The sequence below is a fragment of the Lynx rufus genome, unplaced genomic scaffold (genome assembly GCF_022079265.1).
Source record: "Lynx rufus isolate CCGP_SWC_20201006 ecotype Redwood Valley unplaced genomic scaffold, mLynRuf1.p SCAF_5, whole genome shotgun sequence".
Lineage (NCBI taxonomy): Eukaryota > Metazoa > Chordata > Mammalia > Carnivora > Felidae > Lynx > Lynx rufus.
The window spans coordinates 29,914,540-29,934,477 of record NW_025814867.1 but is presented as its reverse complement, the minus strand read 5'-3'; the positions used below and the strand labels follow the sequence as shown (position 1 = coordinate 29,934,477).

The 19,938-nt window shown below is 49.3% G+C and overlaps 1 protein-coding gene across 2 annotated transcripts in view; it reads left to right on the top strand.

The window, feature by feature from the left end:
• The window catches only part of RAB6B (RAB6B, member RAS oncogene family), a 57,216-nt gene that overhangs the window by 12,417 nt on the left and 24,861 nt on the right, over positions 1 to 19,938 (top strand). For both annotated transcript variants that reach the window (XM_047100081.1, XM_047100080.1), the window contains exon 2: positions 15,102 to 15,160. In XM_047100081.1, coding sequence (XP_046956037.1) covers positions 15,102 to 15,160 — 59 coding nt within the window. The remainder of the gene's footprint in view (positions 1 to 15,101; positions 15,161 to 19,938) is intronic.

The window sequence follows — 19,938 nt, the reverse complement described above, 5'->3', positions numbered from 1 at the left end:
GTTGTGGTGTTTATTACACAATAACCAATAACTAATACAGATGGGGTGAAGATTTTCCAGGGAGGAGACACCTTAGCGATGCCTTTGTTTTGCAGACAAGGAGTTAGAGCATCTAGGAAGGGGCCAGGACCTGCCCCAGGTTAAGCAGCTGTCTGAGGCCACCCAAAGCAGATAAGAGGGAGGCCCCTGGGAGTGGGGTCCTGTTTCCTGCTCTGCTCTTGCTCTTTCTTCATGTGGCCTTGAACAAGCCCTCTTGCTCCCTGGGCCCCCAGTTTTCCTGTCACATGCTGCATCATGTCACATGTCAGGACTGGATCAGACTTTTATCTAGCTGCTTTTTTGCCATGACTTGGTATTTTGCGGCCACTCAGATCTGTATTCCTTCTAGAACCCAGGCTTTTGTGCTTTAGTGCAGTTTACTCTGTGCTGCTCCTTGGCACTTCCTGTGTTGCGTGTTTCTACTGGGACTTTAGGAGGCTGGATCTCCTTGTCCTGAGCACACTTTGGAAAGCCTTATGGGCTCAGAGAAACCTCTGAAGTGGAGATCTGACTGTGAACCAGGAGAGATCCTGTCTGACCATGACCCTGGTGCTCTGTGATTCTGGGCAGGTAGCCCCCTTCTCTGACCTCACATCTCCTCAGCTCAGTGAGGGACTTGAGCAAGATTAAATCTAGAATCCTTGATGACTCATGCCACTTCTGGTGCAGCTTTTGAGAGGGCTTCTTAGGGAACCAGAGCTTGTGGGATGGGGACTGGGTGAGCCTGGCTACCATCTCCTTGTCCTGGTCCCCAGGCGTCCAAGTCCAGAGGGCAGACCTCAGTATTGACTCAGGTCCCGCTGTTCCCTCCGTCCAGCCTGGCCCTCTGGCCACCCCAGTGCCTGGCCAGCAGTTGTCCCTGATTCACAAGGGCTGGAGACACAGTGCACCTCTACCTGCTGGGTGGTCCTGTGCCCACTCCCAGGCCTAGGGTCCTGGATATCTAGAAGCCTTCTCTACCTCCATAACAATGATCCCCATCTCTCAACTTCACCAGGAAGCCATCCCCGCTCCCCAAGTGAATTGTGAGCAGGTGACCTTGAGTCACCTCCTGAGAGTAGGAGGAGGCTTCTTTCTTTTGACATAAGGGGGAGTCTGCATGTCCAGTCTTCCGCCTACAGCTGGCTCTAGAGGTGCAGGGGCTGGGATTGTGCCTGGTTGCCCCCTTGTCAAAGCAACAAGGCGAGCAGCAGTGGGCAGGCTGTGTGAGAGTATACACAGGAGAGAAGAAGCCATGGCCAATGGGAGTGCCAAGAACAGTTCCCTATGCTCATGGAGACCTCAGAGACCACACCTGTGGATGTCCAGCCCAGGGGCTTCTCAAGGGGGCTGGAGATCCAGGAAGGTTCCCTGCCTACATTAGCCTGCACTCTGAACTGCCACCTTCCATCTGCCTAAACAAGGTTGCTCTCTTGGCCAGACCATAGCAGTGCCGTCATGGATGGGTGCTGGGGGTCCATTGTCACAGGACCACTCTCATTAGTCCTCAGCTGACAACCTGTGAAACACACGCCATGCCTCTCAGCACTGCCTGCCCGTTCTCACTACCCCACCCTTCTTTCCCTGTTAGTGAGGCTTTTACCATCAACAACACCAGCAATATGCTTCAGGAAGAAAGGATAAACATGAGCATGCATACTACTTTGCCAAACTCCATGCTGTGGATGGGCCAAGAGTTCCTATCAGTTAAATAAACTACCAAATTGCATTAACACCAGCCTTGTCAAAAAATCAGCTGCTGGTGGGAATTTAGCATGTGCTCTCTCCTCTCAAACAAACATACATATCCTCACTATGAATTCATTCTTCATAGCACCTGTGCTGCTGCTCGGGCATGTGGACATGACTGGCCTGTGTAGGGTCTGAATGGAGTTAGGCTGAGTTTCAGGCTGTTCTGCCTACCCCACCCTGGCTCTCCAGGGAAGCCATGCCAGAGGGTAACTGTGTGTGCTGTGTGGGGGCTGTAGCTGGCACTCAAAGCTAGCAGGTACTGGTGCTGCCGTTGGGACCTGGAGGGGAGACCCTGCACCTTTTTGAAGCTGATAGGAGTGTTTGAGATGCATCAGTGAGGCAGAGAAGGTCCTGACAGCAGGTGCACTAGTTGTGGTCAGGACCAGCTCTGCAGTCCACACAAACTGTATGGTCAGGTCTCAGGTGGTTGTCAAGAGGTCCTGCAGATGCTGTCTTGACAAGGTTTTTAGTTTCACAGCTAAGTCGCCAGGGGGATTGGAGAGTTCCCACACACACTGCAGGATTGACCATGCTGGATTGACCATGGCACCTGCTGGATGGACCATGTGTGTGTGTGTCTCTGTATATGTATTTGCATGCCTCTCGGTGCACGTGCACATGTGGTGGTTACACATGGGCTCTGCCCACTGAGCTGATCTGTCCAGGATTGCTCAGCCTCCTGGCCCATGGTTAGAAGGGTTCACAGCAGCTTCCCAGCTAGGTTCTGGTTCTGTAGAAGACTAAGTTGATGCCAAATACACTTACATTCTGGTTTCTTAGGAAAGCATCATGTGGACCAGAATGTTTAATAAATCAGAACAAGCCATTTGCTGAATGTGCCAGGAATCTGAGAGTCATGGGTGTGTGTGTGTATGTGCATAATTTTTAAAAAATCACCATATTTTTTTCTTTAACTTTTTATTTTGACATAATTTTAGGCCTTTAGAAAAGTTGCAAGAATAGTACAAAGTCTTCCCATGTGTGTCCTTCACCCAGAATGTTAACTTTTTACTGCTCTCGTAGAATTCATAATATGAGAGATGAGGGTAGGCATTTCTGCCCACATTATACATATGAGGAAGCTAAGCCTCAGAGAGGATAGTAACTAACCCAAGCAAATAAGTGACAGAGCCAGGATTAAAATCCAGATCTCTCAGATTTTTAAGTGCATGTACGCATGAGTGTGCAGGTGTCCTCCTCTGCCCAAAGAACTTTCTTCCTTGTGTTGTGGGTCTGCTAGCAGTGAATTGTTTTGGCATTTGATTCCTTTTTTCACCTTCATTTTTATTTTTATTTATTTATTTTTAAATATTTCTAAATGTTTGTTTTGAGAGAGGGAGAGAGAGAGAGCACATGTACATAAGCGGGAGAGGGGCAGAGAGAGAGGGAGACAAAGAATCCCAAGCAGATTCCAAGCTGTCAGTGCAGAGCCCAGTGAGGGGCTCAATCTCACCAACTGTGAGATCATGAACTAAACTGAAATCAAGAGTCAGACACTTAACTGACTGAACCACCCAGGCATCCCTCACCTTTTTAAAAAGACTTTTGCTAGGTATAGAATTCTGTGTTGACAACATTTTTCTTTTAGTACTTCAAAAATGTCACTTCATTTTCTTACAGTTTGCATGTTTCTGACAAGGTAACAAAAACTCTTTTCTTCCATGTTTTGTTAGGTCTGTGATCCAACCTACTGTTGTTATTTTTATTTACAAAGCCAATGATCTTTTAAAGATGTTTTTCAAAGATGATATTTTTAAGCCCCAACATGGGGCTTGAACATACAACCCAAAAATCAAGAATTGCATGCTCTACCAACTAGCCAGCCAGGCACCCCAAACATTTTTAAATAATATGAAAGAAATATTACATATTTCACCGTTATTAATCATTTGTTGTGTTCATCATTCCTTTGTGTAGATCCACAATTCCATCTGGTGTCATTTCACTTTTTCCTGAGGACTTCCTTTAACATTTCTCATTGTGAGAATCTGTTGGTGATGAAATCTATCAGCGTTTGAATGTTTGAAAAAGTCTTTATTTCATCTTTGTTTTTGACAATACATATCTGGAAGTTATTAACCTCGAGTTTTAGGTTAATAGTACTTTATGGATTTTGCTCCATTGTCTTCCTGCTTGCATTGTTTCTGAGGAGAAATTGCTGTCTTTTTATCTTTGTTTCTATGTACATAATGTGTCTTTTTTCCCTGGCTGCTTTTGTGATTCTCTATCACTGATTCTGTGCAAATGGGTTATGATGTGCCTTGGTTTCTTTTATGTTTCCTTTGCCTGGGATTCATTGAACTTTTTGGATATGTGTGTTTAAAGTTTCATTCAAGTTTCAAATATTTTTAGTGATTATTTCTTCAAATATTTTTCCCTGTCACCACTCCCACGCAACCAGTCCTTTGAGGACTTTAATTACATATATGTTAGTCCACTTGACATCATTCCACAGCTCACTGGGCTTCCAATCATTTATTTCTATTCTCTTTTTTTCTCTTTGTTTCATTTTAAATATCACTGTGTCTTTAAATTCATTGATCTTTTCTTCTGCAGTTAATCTGGGATTAATCTCTTGTTAATCCCATCCGGTGTATCCAGAAGTTTGATTTATGTCTTTTTAAATGTCTTCCACATCTCTGTTTAACTTTTTGAACATATGAAATGGAGTTATAAAAATTCTTTAATGTCTTTGCTGATTTGTCAAACTGTGTCAGTTTGGGGCTGATTTTCATTGTTTTTTTTCCTCCTCATTAAGGATCTATTTTATTGGTTCTTTGCATGTCTAGTTATTTTTTATTGGGTGGTAGACATTTTGAATTTTGCCATGTTGTGTGTTGGATAGTTTTCGTATTCCTTTAAGTATTCTTAAGATTTGTTAGCTGGGACTGAAGTGGTGCTTAGTCTGGTGCTAATTACCACCCACTCTGGAGGTGTTCTTTGCATGCCTGGTAATTTTTTTCTTGAATGCTAGATATTGTGAGTTTTGCATGGTATGTATTGGATAGTTTTTGTGTTCCTATAAATATCCTTAAGATTTGTTAACTGGGATTGGAGTGGCGCTCACTAGAGTGGGGCTAATTATTGCCCACTACTGAGGCACAGCCCAGTGTCCCACAAATGATGAGGCTTTCTACTCTGACTGGTAGGAACAGGCACTATCCCCAGGTCTGTGTGGATGCCAAACAGTTTCCTTTAATCCATATGGGTGGCTCTTTCCCTAGTCTTGGTAGTTTCCTTACACACGTTTGCTGATGCATCATCAGCTGAATACTGAGAATGTTCTGGAGTTCCCTCTCTCCCTCTCTCTCAGTGTGTGTGTGTGTGTGTGTGTGTGTGTGTGTGTGTGTGTGTGTGTCTTCCTCCTCTCCAGCACTGTGTCCTGTGAACTCTAGCTGCATTGTTTTCTCTGGACTCTAAGCACTGTCTCCTCAACTCAGGGAGTCCACCTGGCTCCACCCTCCATGTGCTATGGCCCAGAATATCCTCAGAGCAACAATTTGAGTTGTGGGGTTCACATACTTTGTTTTGTGTCTCTTAGGGTTTACTGTCCTTTATTGCTTACTATACAGTGTCTTGAAAATCATTGTTTCATATATTTTGTATGCATTTTAGTTGTTTCAAGTGAGAGTATAAATCTGGTCCCTGTTATTCCATCTTGATCATAAGCTTAAGTCCTGGACCTTGGTTTTTCATTTAATCATTTATTTGTAGGAAACACTGGTCTGGACCCATGACTATGAACGGTGACTTGGGTAGGGGGTGTTATTGGGGCTGGTTAGCATCTTTGATTTTCATCAGTGATGGTCATCCAGTTGATTATATAAGTATGTAAATTTCTGCCTCATGATTTCTGCCCTCCAGACTCTTTTCAAGAACTTTATGCTGCCCAGCTCTTATAAAAAGCTCAGTATTGGGGTGCCTGGGTGGCTCAGTCAGTTAAGCATCAGATTCTTGATTTTGGCTCAGGTCATGATCTCACAGTTCATGGAATCGAGCCTCACATTGGTCTCTGCCAATGTGGAGCAGCGTGGAGCCTGCTTGAGATTCTCTCCCTCTGCCCCTCCCTCTATTGTGTATATGCTTTCTCTCTAAATCAATGAACATTTTTTATTCTTAAAAAAGCTCAGTATTAGCAACTAGTTTGTTTTCTCTCGTGAGTGCTGTGAATCTTACAGTTGGTCATGATTTTGGTTTTGGTTTTGGGTGTTTTTTGTTTTTTGGTTTGTTTTTTGTTGTTGTTGTTGTTTTGTTTGCTTGCTTGTTTTTGCTTTGACTGCCAGGGAGCTCAGATAATTTCTTAGTCTCACTTCCTGGCTGGGGTAAGATATCATAAGATGTATTTCTGTAAACAAACTCTTTACTCCAGCCTTCTCTTTTTAGCTTACTTATTTTTTGCCTTATATCTCTCTCAGAATTCTTAGTTAGAAACAAGAGACATCTGCTCTCACTATCCAGCTGATTTGAGCAAAGCCAACAGTAAATGTATTAGAGCAATGATTGGGAAGTTCAGAGTCTCTGGGAGGGTCAGAGAGCTAGGCCCAGAGCACCAGCCTGAGTCACACCAGGACTGGTCCAGGGGGAGACCCGGTTCCTGTGCTGGATATGGGCAAGAGCTCTTGCTCAAACCCACATCAGGGCTACCTCTGTATGCAGACCCAGAGGGGGTCCCAGCCCCCCCTAGATTCATGTTGGTCATTTTTGGTGGAGTCTCATGTGAGGGTCCAATGGGAGAGCCTAGGTCATATGTCTATAACATGGCTGCAAGAGAGGCTCCTATACTGGGGGGGGGATGGCTTTGGACCTCCTCAAACATAGGAGGGGTATTCAAAAAGATTGGGAGGCTATTCAGTATTGCTATTGATACATAGCTATGATATCCTAATATTAAACAGTTATATTTTCAAAAGTAACCAGTAATCCTTTGGGAGGAAAAAAGGTGGGGGGGTGGTTAACCCCAGCTGTCATAAATGCAGGTACTCCTTGTATGTAACCAGTCACATGCCAGACAGCACAGACTCTCCCTCCATGCCAGCGCACCCTCACTGGCTCCAGGGCCCCTTGCCCCTCCTTACAGAGTAGACAGCCAGAGCACAGCCCCATTTTGGGCTCTCAGGGCTCCAGGCCACTTGGGGGTGGTTGTGGGGATGGGATGAAATGTTTGAAGGTTGGCAAAGCCCAAGGGCCAGAGGGATTCTGGCCAAGCAGGAAAGGAGCCCATGTTAGTGCTTTCATCCAGCTGTATTTCAGGCTTGGTAAGCATTTGTCACCAGCTCCAAAGTAGAAGCAGGCCTTCAAAACCATCTAGCCCGACCTCATTGGAATAGTGACCTCTTAGTCTACTGAGTGGCAGAGCTGAGATGTATGTTGGTAGGGGAGGGAGGCAGTGGATGACACCCTGTGGCCCCTGACTCAGAGCAGACTTCCCTAAGATCACTGGGTTTGCACAGAGGGGATAGGGATGGGTGGAGGACAGTGGGGAAAGTAAGAGGGTCAGGAACAGGTCAGGTTCCCAACTGGAGCATGAGGAAGGGCTTCAGCCAGACCAGCCCCTAGCATTGTCCTGCCGACCCCTCCTCCCAATTCCCCCTCCCTCCTCTGTCTGTCTTCCCTGGGTCCCTCAGTGAGGCCCAGGTGGCTGAGCATCCTTTGTCAGAGGGAATTAACACACTTAATTAAAGTGTCCAATGAAGAGCTTTGCATATTTCTTAATTACTGTCTGAGTCTTTGGGGGGACGGTTTGAAATGGGATTTTTCACGTTTCCTCATTTAGCCTACAGTGAGCCAGCTGGCCCCTCAGGGCTCCAGTAGGAGCTGGCAAAGCCCTGGTCTGGAGCTGCCTTTGTGAACACAGGGTGCAGGATCGGGTGTGGAGTGGGAAGCCTGGTCCCCAGCCCTCCAGGCTTGTCAACCTTGCAGGAAGGATAGACCAGGCTTTTCTGTTTTGTAAAAATAGCACAGAAGGAAACAAGGATCAGACAGATGTAACTGGTGTCTCACCAGTTCCTCTCATCACCATAGGGCCCAGGAGCTGTGCATCCCATGGTCAGGACAAAATGGGGGACCTTATGGGCAGGGGGATTCAAGGGAATAGTGGAGTCCTCTCCCCAGGCCCCTGCAGAGCAGGGACAGTGGCCCAGATGGCCTTGCCTCCTTCCTAGCTGCAGGGCAAGGACTGCGCCCTTTAGCAGTCAGGCCCTTCCCAGCATTCATACAGCTTTCCCCACTTGTGTTCTGGAAACTCAGCTGACAGAATATCTGAGTCAGCTGGGCCCACCCTAGGAACAGGTTATTATTGGCCTCAGCCTTGGGGATGCAGATTTGCCTTTTCAAGCCCGAGGACCACTTCTGACAGACAGCTGCAGACAGTCTCTGACCTGGGCCTGGCAGTGAGCCAAGGATGCAGAAGCCCTTTCCCTGGTGTGGGGACTGCTGTCCTAAAAACACAGGTATCAAAGAGATGGGTCTGCCAGGGTGGCCTAGAAATGGCAGGGGCTTCTTCCAGGTCTTTCCTGCCTCCCACTCTGGGCCTAGCTCTGTGAACCCAGGGAAGATCAGGCAGAACCCCACTGTCTGTCCAGCAGTGTCCTGTAGCTGGTGTGGGCGGTAAATGTGAATGTGTGGCCTAGAAAAGATTATGGGCCAAGGTTCTGGCTTAATTCGCGAGAAGGCTACCGTGGGGGTGGTTCATGCTCTGCCAGGTCTTTCCAGACCTTCCAAATTCTCCAGCTAATTTCTTTTGCTCTGCCTCATGTTCTGCCCCATTTCTGGCCCTCACGGAATCTCTCCACCACACCCACATCTACCATGGACATGACAGGGAGGAGAGGGGTCCTTCATGGAGGAAGACAGTGTTAGACCAAGAGTCTGGGGGCTTATGGCCCACTCAACTATCATTCAGCCTGGGCACAAGCCAAACCCAGGAGTTCTCATAGGCACTGACCCCAGAGCCCTGGGAGACTTTGGCTTCACGTGGCAGCTCTATGCTCACGTCTCTCGCTCCATCCAGTCCCTCCCGTGGGGACTCTGTTCCCCCTGATGCCTCGTCCCCATCAATCAAGACCCAGCCCAAATGGCCACCTCCTTTAGGAGACCACTGCAATTCTCCAGCAGAGCGGCCTTGCCTTTTCCTCAGCTCTCAGTAGCCCCTCCCAGGTTACTTCGTACTTTAGGTATCTGCACCTGAATGGCTCCACCACTGGAGCAAAGCTGCTGGGAAAAGCAGGGGTTCATCTGTTTTCTCGCTGTGAATTCTGTGCCCGGCACGGGCCTGGCATAGAGTAAGCCCCCAGTGGGTGTTTGTTGACTGCATAGAGAGGCCTCTGCAGCTATCTAGAAGCCACCCAAATGTACAAAAAGCTATTTATTTGGATCAGCCACTGAGATGGGGACTGCAGCCCATGGGAGGCTGGCTGGTGGAGTGAGGTCCAAGTGGGTGCTGGTAGCTAATTGTGAAGGGCCAGCATCCAGTCTACACTGCACTGGTGGAATTTCCAGGGTGTATGGGACTGAGCTCATCTAGATAGGCTTGCAAAACTCATGGGCCAGCAATCACACTCAGGTAAGAAAATCACTGTTTAATGATCACGGCAATAATGAAAAATAAGCTTAGATAATCATGGGATTGAAAAATTAGTATTAGTTCTTTTTTAATGGTTTCCTTGCTGAATTTAGTGCCGATATCTGTGCTTTGGCCTGACAGTTTTAAAGACCGCTTTTATGGATGACCTGAATCCAGGTGATTTTTACTTACTTGGTGTTTGCTCCTCATCCAGTTTGCTTAGGGTTAAGGAATGGCTCCATCATCTGCTGGTCACAAAGCCAGGTGGCAGGGAGGTATCCGGGGCTCTCCTCTGCATCTGACCAGTCACTAGATCCTGCCACCCCCAGCTCTGTTTCTCTCCAGTGTCACTGCCTCTGTTTTAACTGAGATCTGCTGTCCGTCACTGGACTGCTGCCCCTGGTCTGGCCCCTGTGAGCCGTTCTGCCCAAAGCAGCATAATTTTTCTTCCTAAAGCACAGATCTCTTGCCTTCAAAGAGGTGGGTAGCCTGCCAAGGTGGCCTACTGCCACCTTGGTATAACAAGGTATAACATACCACCCCAAGTATGGGGTATAACATACTTGGTATAACAAACCACCCCAAGACTTAGTGGCATATGAAATGTGAATGTTTACTTTGCTCAGGAAACTATGGTTTGGGCAGATCCTGGCAGGGAAACTGTGTTTCTGTTTCACTGGGCATCAGTGGCTGGCTCCAAGGGTGAGGGCTGGAGTCATTGGAAGGCTCACTCACCCACAGGTCTGCTGCTGTCAGGTGGGTGTCTGTGTGGTCCTCCCTCATGTGGGCTGCCGTGGGTTTCCACACAGCATGGCGGCTGGGCCGAAGAGACAGCTTTCAGAGTGTGAGGGAGGGGAAGCGCTCCAGACAGAAGCTGTGCCACCTTTCCTAACCTAGCCTTGAGAGTCACACGGACATTTCTGCCATAGTCACAGGCTCACCTGGCTTCGCCCCTACACAGAGCATCAGTAGTACATGGTAAAAAGAGCATGTGGGATGGGGAATATGTGGTGGGCCATCATGGAAGTTAGGAAGTGCCACACTTGCTTCCCCCACCTGTCTACTTAAGACCCTTCAGGAATGGCCACCACCCTTGGGAGAGAATCCATGCTCCTTGGTGTGTTCCCTGCCCTTCTGGCCTTGCCTGTCTCTGCCTTCCCTTCGCTCCCTCCCTCCGTAGCTGGCCCCAGAGATGGATTTTGGTTTAAATCAACCCACTGGCCACATGGAACTTCCTTGAACAGGCAGTGGGTTCTTGAACTTCCTTGAACACTTACCCCTCTCCTCACACACTATTTGGGCTCCATTTTCTCTGTGACAAAGCTCAGATGTAGAGGCTCTGAATGTATCTACCCCATGGCTCCTGGACACACCTCCACTCCCCCTGGTAACCTGGCTTATTGCCTCCAGCCCCTTGTCATGAGCTTTCTGTCTCTGCCTCTGTGCCTTTGTTCACACTGTTCCCTCCACCTGGAACACCCACTCTGTCTCACCCTCACCCTTCCACAGCTGAATGAATGCCCTGCCTCCTCCTTGTGGTCTCCCCGACTGCCCAGCCACCTGGGCCCCTCCCTGCCTTTTGTGATCTCCTGCAGTGTCTCATGTACAGTGTTGCACATGAGACATGACTGTGGTGTCAGATCTGGGTCTGTATGCCAGCTCTAGTGCTGCCAGCTCTATGACCTTGGTGACAATAGCTCACTCGTTGGATTGGAATGAGGATAAAATGAGCGAACCCAAGTTAAGCACCCATTTCTTGTCTGGCACCAAGTAGAAGCCTAGTAATAGGGTTTCCTTCTTTCTAAAGCCTCTGGCAAATGCTCAGTAATGAATTTCCTCACCCTCATTTGGTTGAAAGATTGAAAATGCATCTCCCTGCTTAATCACATGGGACTAAACTACCAGAAGATGTTGCTGAGCCCTGAGCAGAGAGAAGAGCTCAGTAACAATACACCTGCTTATTTAATAGAATCCTGCCAGTGGAGCTGAATCTTTGTCCTCAGAAAAAGCTCTGCTGCTGCAGTGGTGTCCAAGAGCTGCAGTCAGAAGGCATATGGGGCAGTGTGACCTTGAGAACAGAGCTGCGAGGCAAGGGCAGTTCCCAGAGGCCATAGGGGCCGGTGGAGAGCAGGAGCTGGTCGGATGCACAATGCTGCTGCCCCTCTCAGGCCGCCCCCGGCTTTGGCCCAGTGGTAGTGCCCTGTCAGGTGATGGCTGCAGCCGTCTTGCCATCCTTCATGGGGAGACTGAGAGAACAGGATGGCCAAGGAGGTGGGTGGTGCAAGCTGTCCATTCGCAGGTTCCCATACCTTCCACCCAGGGCAGTTGTGGAGGATCTGAGCCACGTTATCCTGGCACCCGTGGACAGAGTATGGGTGGTCTTGGGGAAGCTCTGAGGCAGGGAAGGGTGGGGGAGCTTCTGCTCTGAGAAATGAGAAAGGCAGACCTAGAGGAATAGTAAGAAATTATTCCCCTTTGCAGCAAATCAGTAATGAACCTCTCATTCAGTCCAGGCCTCAGTTGGGGTGCTGGGCCTAGGTGTTCATGCCCGCTCACCCTCACATTCTGATCCCCTCCTTGTGCCCCTTACTTCCCAGTTTCTGACCTTCCAGATTGGGTCAAACACGGCCTCAGTGCAGAAAAGCCCCCCCCTCCCCACTTCTGTCTGGTCCCAAGGAAAAGGGCTTGGTGGGGCCATTTCCAGAGTTCCATGACATCCATAGTGGTGGCAGCAATGACCTGGAAAAATCCTGAGACCCATTGTGACCCCAAGATGCTGAGAAGGGTCAGGAATAGGAGCTCATTCCCTGGTCAGACTACCTCAGCCTGGTCCCACTCGGTCTGACCCTGACAGCAAATGGCTGTCAATTCATTTCCCCTTGTGTAAAATGAGGATGATGTGAGCACCTGTTTCAAAGTTGAGCCCCCCCCCCCCCCCCCCGCCAAACCGTGTTAAGGGCTTCGTGCAGGGTTGCTGCAAGCACAGAACTCCTGAAAACTTGAGGTAGGTAGGGGTCTGGTCTCTCTTGTTCACTCACTGTTATCAGGGAAATCTGTACCTGGCACAGCTCCTGGCATGGGCCTGGAACACACTCAGTAGATACAGGAGGCACATGCTATCATGGTTGTTGTGGGAACACTCAGAAAGACCGGCAGGACCCCACACCTAAACATTCCTCCTGCACAGCCCCAATAAATTGTTGTCTTGGGGCTTTCCTCCACCTGGAAGTCACCCTGCGAGCCAGTTCTAATCCACTGCCAGTGGCTATTGTCTGGGGATGGGGTGGCTTGGCATTCGAAGCCCTTGAAGGGATTTCTAAGTTCTCAGCCCCTCCGAGGACCTCCTGTGTCGCTAGTTGCTTTTTGCTATTCCACAGCCTCTTCCCTGTGTGCTCAGCTGCCCCGGGGGAAATACCCCTTGCAGGAAGAGAACTGTATCTTCCTGCCTTCTCTCCACCCTGCTCTCTGATGCTCTCCCCTCCCCGCCCCCAGGTGTGAGATGGGATGTGTCACTACCTAGGGAAGTCACTAGCCAGGGAGCCCCAGATCCCCGTCTTCCAGAGGAGGCAGTAACTTTCCACCGTCTCTTGGAAAAGGAGGATGCTGCGTTGTCTTCGTTCTCTTTGATTTCATCTGCCTCTTGCTGGCTCAGGGTTTCACTCTGTGGTCCCCTTAGTATTTTGCAGCCAGGGCTTTCCATGGGGGAAGCCTCCACTTCTCGCCTACATGTGAAAGTTAAGGGGAGATTTAATGCAATTGGAAAGCACTTAACAGATTAATACCTAACAGTTGTCAAGTAAGATTAGAAGAGATTGTGGGTGTGTTACTGCTCACCCCAGAGAGGTTCAGAATAGACATGTGGCTATTCTGATGCCAGCTCGTACAGGACCTGGCACTACCAGGCCAAGCTGGCATCAGACCCCTGGTTTAAGGGCATGCCCCCAACGAGACTGCCCCACACTTGAGATGCCACCACGAGTGGACTCCCCCAGGACACCACACTTCTGATCAACAGGCTGCAAATTCGAGGGGCCCTCATGACCCTCCTCAGGTTCCATAATTTACCACAACAACTCACAGAACTCAGGAGTGTGTTCTACTTATAATTCTATTACAAAGGATCCAAATCAGAAATGGCCAAATGAAGAGACACGATGGGCAAGGTCAATCCAGTAGCCGTGGTAGTATTTTTTTAATCTGATATTCCGGAAATTGTCTCAATATCTCAGTTGCCTGCTGTCTGCTTCTACTTTTAAGCATTTCCTGTATGCCTGGCTGGCACTTTTATTTAATTCTTACCACTGCCCTTTGAAGTCTTTGAGGTTATTATACCCATTTTAAAATGCAGAACTGAGGTCCAGAGGAATGGTGACCACCTCAAAATGACAGGGCCAAACAGCAGCCCAGCTAGGATTGGAATTCAGCTAATCAGTTCTGAGTCAAAGATGGGGCCATCCCAGTTTGCCCCAAACAGTGTGTCAGATGTCCTTCCTGGCTAGAAGATGGTGGCCTTTCCCTTACAAATGTTGGCTGTTTGGAAGGTGGTTGCTCATCTCTTCTGTGGTGTATGACTAAGGCTTCAAAACCAGAGAAGGACCCTTCTCAGAGGAGCCAAGTAGGGCTGCCTTGCTCCATCTGGGCAGTGACCAGCCACCCCAGCAGGCCCAGCTTTGTGGACATCCCGTCCAAGAGTCAGGGAGAGGCAAGAGTCAGGGAGAGGGCATCCTTCAGGTGCTGGCTCTTTTGCTTTCCCTATCAGGGTTGCCTGTGTCTAGCAGTCCAGAGCAGGAGGGCCTCTGAGCCAAGCTCAGCTGGGCCGGTCCCCCTTGGAGATTCCCAGGCCCATGGCGGAGACTTGATGGGACAGTGTAGACAAGCACTCCATGCTGGGCCTGACCCAACAGTTGTTCCTTCGTCACCCTTCCTCCCCTCCCAGATAATTAGAAATGCTGCCTGCGATAGGCATTTGTGCCACTGCCAGGCCCCAGGGGACCTGCACAGGGTTAGGTCAGAAGCCAAACCCCACACAGTTTGGGAAATTAGCATTTGTGGAATTCCCAAGAGATGGCCTGGGTTCTCTCAGCCATACTGGTAGGTGGCTCTTGTTTGGGGTTTACTGCCCCTTAGAGGGCATTTGCAAATATGGAAGGCGGTCCCGTCAGCATTTACCTGGTAAGATCCAATGATGCTAAACATTCTGTGAGGAGATAGACTGTCAGGCACACACTACAAAAAAATAGTCCTGCCCTTGAGAGACACTGGGGGATAGCCCATTTACTTCCCCTGCTCCCTGGTTCCTTGGAAAGCCACCTCCTTACTAGTCCCAGGCTGAGTGAATAGGGAAAAAAGAGTATGCCTCCCTCCCAGCCTGTGGCCAATGGCAAGGCAGTATTTCCAGGTGACCATGGGCCCATGCAAGAGGAGCATCTTGTCTTATGCACATACTTGCTCTGATTCTTCTATATGCTTCTTGCCTCACTTGCGCTCTTGGGGGTCAGGGAAGACCTGGATGCGGGTGGTGAGAATTCTCCAGACTGGGGAGGCCTCTTGCTTGGTGCTGGCAAGTATTCCCCTATAACCTACCCAGTGTAGACTTGGCCACCTCACCTTAGGGTCCATCTCCGAGGCTCTGGCTCCTGCTTCTGTTTCTGAATTTCATCCTTCCTCTAGGCTTTTTTGTTTCCTTATTTGTTTTTTTCACATGATATGTGTTTGGAGGATTCTAGTTTGCATGCCACAGCTGAACCCCTTTCTTCTTGTTGTTTTGCAGTCGGGAAGACGTCTCTGATCACACGGTTCATGTACGACAGCTTCGACAACACGTACCAGGTGAGGTCCTGGGTTCCCCTGCCTCCCCCACCATGTCCGCAGCCATGACAGAAACCTAGAGACTATGCTGGCCTCTCTCCAGGGCTTGCTAATGCTGGCCAAGAGCAGCATGGTCCTGGGTCCCCTGGGCATCCATCTTGCCTTGGAGGAGCTTCCTACTTGTGCACAAGCCCCAGCCCAGTAAAGACCCTGAGCCCTTCTGAAAATCCAAACCTTGGTAAAGGAAACATTTTCTAAAAACAGAGAGGACACATTTCAGTCTCTGTTCTCTTGCTCCCGGTGGGCAGGTCTAAACCATTATAGAGTGTGGTTACTTGGAGGGTCATCATGTAGAGGAGGATGGGTAGGCAAGATGTAAAATGAGGGAGATGAAACTGAAAGCAGTAGGATAACTTGTTTCTCGAGCATGGTTATGTTTGCTGGACACTTATGCACATGCATGTGCACACACATGGTTGCTGAGGCAATTCCTTCTTGGAGAGGCTGGTGTGATGGGCTTGTACTGCTGTATGAGGACAAGAGACAGACAGAGTGACCTCTTGGCTCCTGTCTCTAGAGGGTGGGCTGAAGTCAACTGGTGGCCTAGAGATGGCCACAGGTGGCCCAAAGACTGAGCTCCTGGGGGGGTAAGTAACATTTCATTGTCCTGGCATTACTGGTGAGTCACGAGGTTTGTGCAAATGAAATGAATTTCCCTTGCAACTGTAGCTTTTCACAAAAGGCACCAACTTCAGTCATTTCAAATATTTTTTAAGGAAAAAAAAAGGTACTTTCTTCCTTGACAAAGAGACAAATATTCCTCTAAACCAGTGGGTTCTGTAAGATACTAGTTCCAAGAGATTATTAGCTGGTGTTACTTGAGAAGAAAAGGTAGGGAGGGAAGGTCAGTGCTTGTACAAAGTTAAGGAGCACTGGTAAACAGAATTCAGTCAACTTTTCTACTGCAGGGCTTCTCAGGGCTTTTACTACATCAGTGTATAGTTTTGATTTGCTAACAGGAATATAGTGTACAGGATCTTCCGCACGTATTTGATCACAGAATCCTTTTGTTCCTGAGTCCTCAGAGGACAAGCACTTATAGAACAAACTGGGGAGTGCTATGCTAAGAGGCCCCCCTTCCCTGGATTTACAGAGGATGCAGAGTATAGCTAACTGTGGATTACAGTTCCGTGTCTGCTCTGTAGTCTGTCTTCCTCCCTCAGGACCAATCATCGTCTTTGCCTCAAATACAGCCCCTCTCTCTGCCTCCTCTAATTCCCTGTCTTTTTCTCTCCTGTGTGTGAAATACCAGATAACCAATGGCCTTGGGAAGAGTTGATTGAAGGGTGAGAAGATGAGGCCCTGGGAGAGGGGCCCTGAGCACTCTGCACAACCCTGGGCACGGGCTATGAAATATCTTGGCCACACTTTGTCTTCGCTGTGTGCTTTCCAGGCCAGGGCTTTGTACTACTGCAGGCTTGCCAGAGACCTCCTCCCCATAAGGGAGTTCTACCATATTAGTCTTTGTTTGAGATTACAGTTCTAACAGACTTCAGTTCTGAAGTCTGACTTGGTATTCGTGTGTGTGTGTGTGTGTGTGTGTGTGTGTGTGTGTGATATGAATAATCTCACAGATACTATTTTGATTGATTTTTGAAAAATACTGAGTTATTTATAATGCCTCTTATTGGTGTCCCATTGAAAACAATGGGACTTTGGGCTGGCTACTGTGCTTGGCAGTAGGTGGCAGCAGATACGGCCCCAGGGCCTGTGCAGTGAAGAGTGATTCTCATGGGCATGGATCAAAGTCTCCTGTCCTTTGAGTTTCTTGGAATCTCCTCCTTCGTCTCCAGGGTCCTTTTGTATTGCTTATTGCTAGCCCTACATCCTATGGTCCAGCAGGCCTCTCTGCTAGCTGCTCCCCACCTAGGCGACAGGCATGCCTCCACACTTGGGCTCATGGTGTCACCTCTGCTGGAATGACCTTCCCTTTCCTCTTCTCTGCTATGAAAAATTCTTCTGACTCATTGAGACTCAGAGCACATGTTTGCTCTGCAGGTGGGGCCTTCCCTGTGTTCTGTACCACTGCCCCCTCCACCCTAGGACGTTGTCCTCAGGACTCCTTTAGCTCACCGCCTATGTGCTCTGGCTCCTTGGACGGGCTCTGAGTCTGAGGAGCCAGGATCCCTCAGATCCGCCGCTGCATTTGTAGGCCCACACAAGGCCTGGCCATAGCTGGTGTCAAGTACCTACTGGTACCAAATTGGCTTGGAAAGGGCTTGGTTTTCGGACCCCATCGTGCCGAGAGGCCACAGAGGCCAGATGTCTTGGTGAGCAGGGGAGAAAGCCCAAAGGGAAGCAAGACCTTCCGGATGGTGAGCTTTTTTGACTTTGTTATTGCAGGAGATAGAATGTCTTTCCCAGTGCTCTTTAAAATGGTAATTAGGCTGGGAGGCCAGGGATCCAATTCTGTGCATACACAGGCCATTTTAATGAACTCTCTGGAGAAAGAGAGGGAGAAATGGTACTGTTTATTTTGTTTTTCTTAACATGGTGGCAGAGACATTTGGGAAGTAGACAAGATCCTCAAGGGCCCTGGGGAATGTTGGTTGTCCCTGACCACTCCCTGCCAACCCCCCCCCCAAACATCCTCTCCATCCGCCCCCACCATTAGCTGAGACACTCAGTTCCCAGGACAGAATCGTCCCTCCCTCCCATCCTTTTGCCTGCCTCTGGCTCTGTGTCTCATCCCTTCCCTTCCCCCATTCACTCATTCTGACAACAGATGTTTGTCAAGTACCTCATCTGTGTTGGAGGGACAATAGGAGAAAACAGTCTGGCTGCAGAATCTGGCCCTGCCCTCAGCTGGGGCATGGAGGGCAGAGGGGTTCAATCTCATCCTGGGTGGCAGTGAGCCCTTCCTTGGTCTGGGGCTGAACAAGCCTGAGGCCCTGAGGGGCTGGCGTGAGGTCCCTTGAGGACCCTGATGGGCCCCCTGTCTTGGCCGTACATTAGCATCACCTACTGGGGAGATGGCCTGGAGTTTCACAAGCTGGCTCAGGCAGTAGCATTCTTTTAATTCTCTGAGGTGATTGAGATGAACGTCTAGCCGAGGCCGGAGCCAGTGGCCCGTCCCTAGATCTCCCACCACAGCACAAGTTAGGAGACCGCTGACCTACTGGGCTGCTCCTGGGAGAGGACCCGGACCTGCTGGAGCTTACTCAGCTGCTTCGGGAGTGGAGGGCCATTTCTGAAATATTGGGCAGTTTGCCTGTCCTGGGTCACTCCCGGGATCCCATGGAGCCCCTGGGGGAAGGAACAGAACAGCTGTGTCCACTGTGCCAGCACAGGCCAAGGGGTTGCCCCGAGGAACGCTTACCCCCTCAGTGACCAGACCAGATGGCACTGTCATTCCTGGCCACTCTGCCCTGAGGCTTTCGTCTCCCCTCTGGGCTCTGAATTCATTTCCTGGGGCTGCCATAGCAAATTATCACAAACAAGCAGTTTTAAACAACAGAATTTATTCTCTCACAATTCTGAAGGCCAGAAGTCTAGGATCCAGATGTGGCAGAGCCATGCTCCCTCTAAGGGCTCTGGGAGAAAATCCTTCCTTACATCCCCTGGCTCCTGGTGGTGGCAGGGCTCCTCTCCTCCTCGTCCCTTCACCTCCTCACCCTGGGGCTGCACCTCCTCGTCCTCTCACCTCCTCACCGTGGGGCTGCATAGCCCCAGTCTCTGCCTTCATCTTCATGTGGCCTTCTCCTCTCGGGGTCTCTGTGTGTCCTCTCCTCTTCTTGTAGGGACCCCAGTCATTAGACTTAGGGACCTACCCTAAATGCAGGATGAGTTTTCATCTTGCAAAGACCCTATTTCCAAATAAGGTCACATTCTGAAGTTCCAGGTGGATATGAATTTGGTCGGGGGCGGGGACATTCTTCAACCCACTACGGCATCTCCCACTCTGATCCCACTGGGGACCAGTCCTTCTGGCCTTGGGCCTCAGAACCATCAGACAAGGTAGTGATCAGTGGGCACCAAAGGCTTCCTGGAGGAGAGGACGGGAGGATTTAACTGTAGCTGCACTGGAGGGAGGGATGGTGACACAGAGGAAGGATGACACTCTGGAAGTCCAGAGTGTAACGTCCAGCACTGCATGTGTGTGGTGGGGGGGGGGGGGTCTGCTTGTTGCAGTGGAGGGTAAGCGTGGGGCCTTTGGATGGATTATTGGCAGGCTGCATTTTGATGTTCATGGGTCTTTCCCCTTTTGCCTTCCTGGGTACTCTGCTCCTTCCTTCATTATATATATGTATGTATGTGTGTATGTATGTAATGTATATATATATGAAATTATATTTTGCAAGTGTTGTACATAATCCAGACTAGATTCATTATTATATATTTATTATTATTATGTTCGTTTTTCTCTTGATTTTAAAAGACATTAAAATTTAAAAGTTAGAAAATATTTTCATGGCTCCCTGAAAGTACCACAGGCTCCAGGCTCTGAGCCTGCCATACCTTGTGGATAAGTGGGCCCAGAGGGTTGGCACTGGAAGGCCCTGGATGCTCAGAGGGGCTTGGTCTCATGGGGCAGGAAACACAGGGCTGTTGAGGGTTCCTTCTGTGGGTACTGATGGGATCAAAGGCATCCGTTTGCAGGAGACACAGGTGGAGCACTGCGTTGGGGCAGGGGTGACGGCTGTAGGCGGGGCGCACACAGACCTGGATGCAGCTGTGTGTGGAAGGGCAGGGCAGGGGAGGGAGGAGCGTCACTGAGCATTTATGCAGGGCTGTGTGGG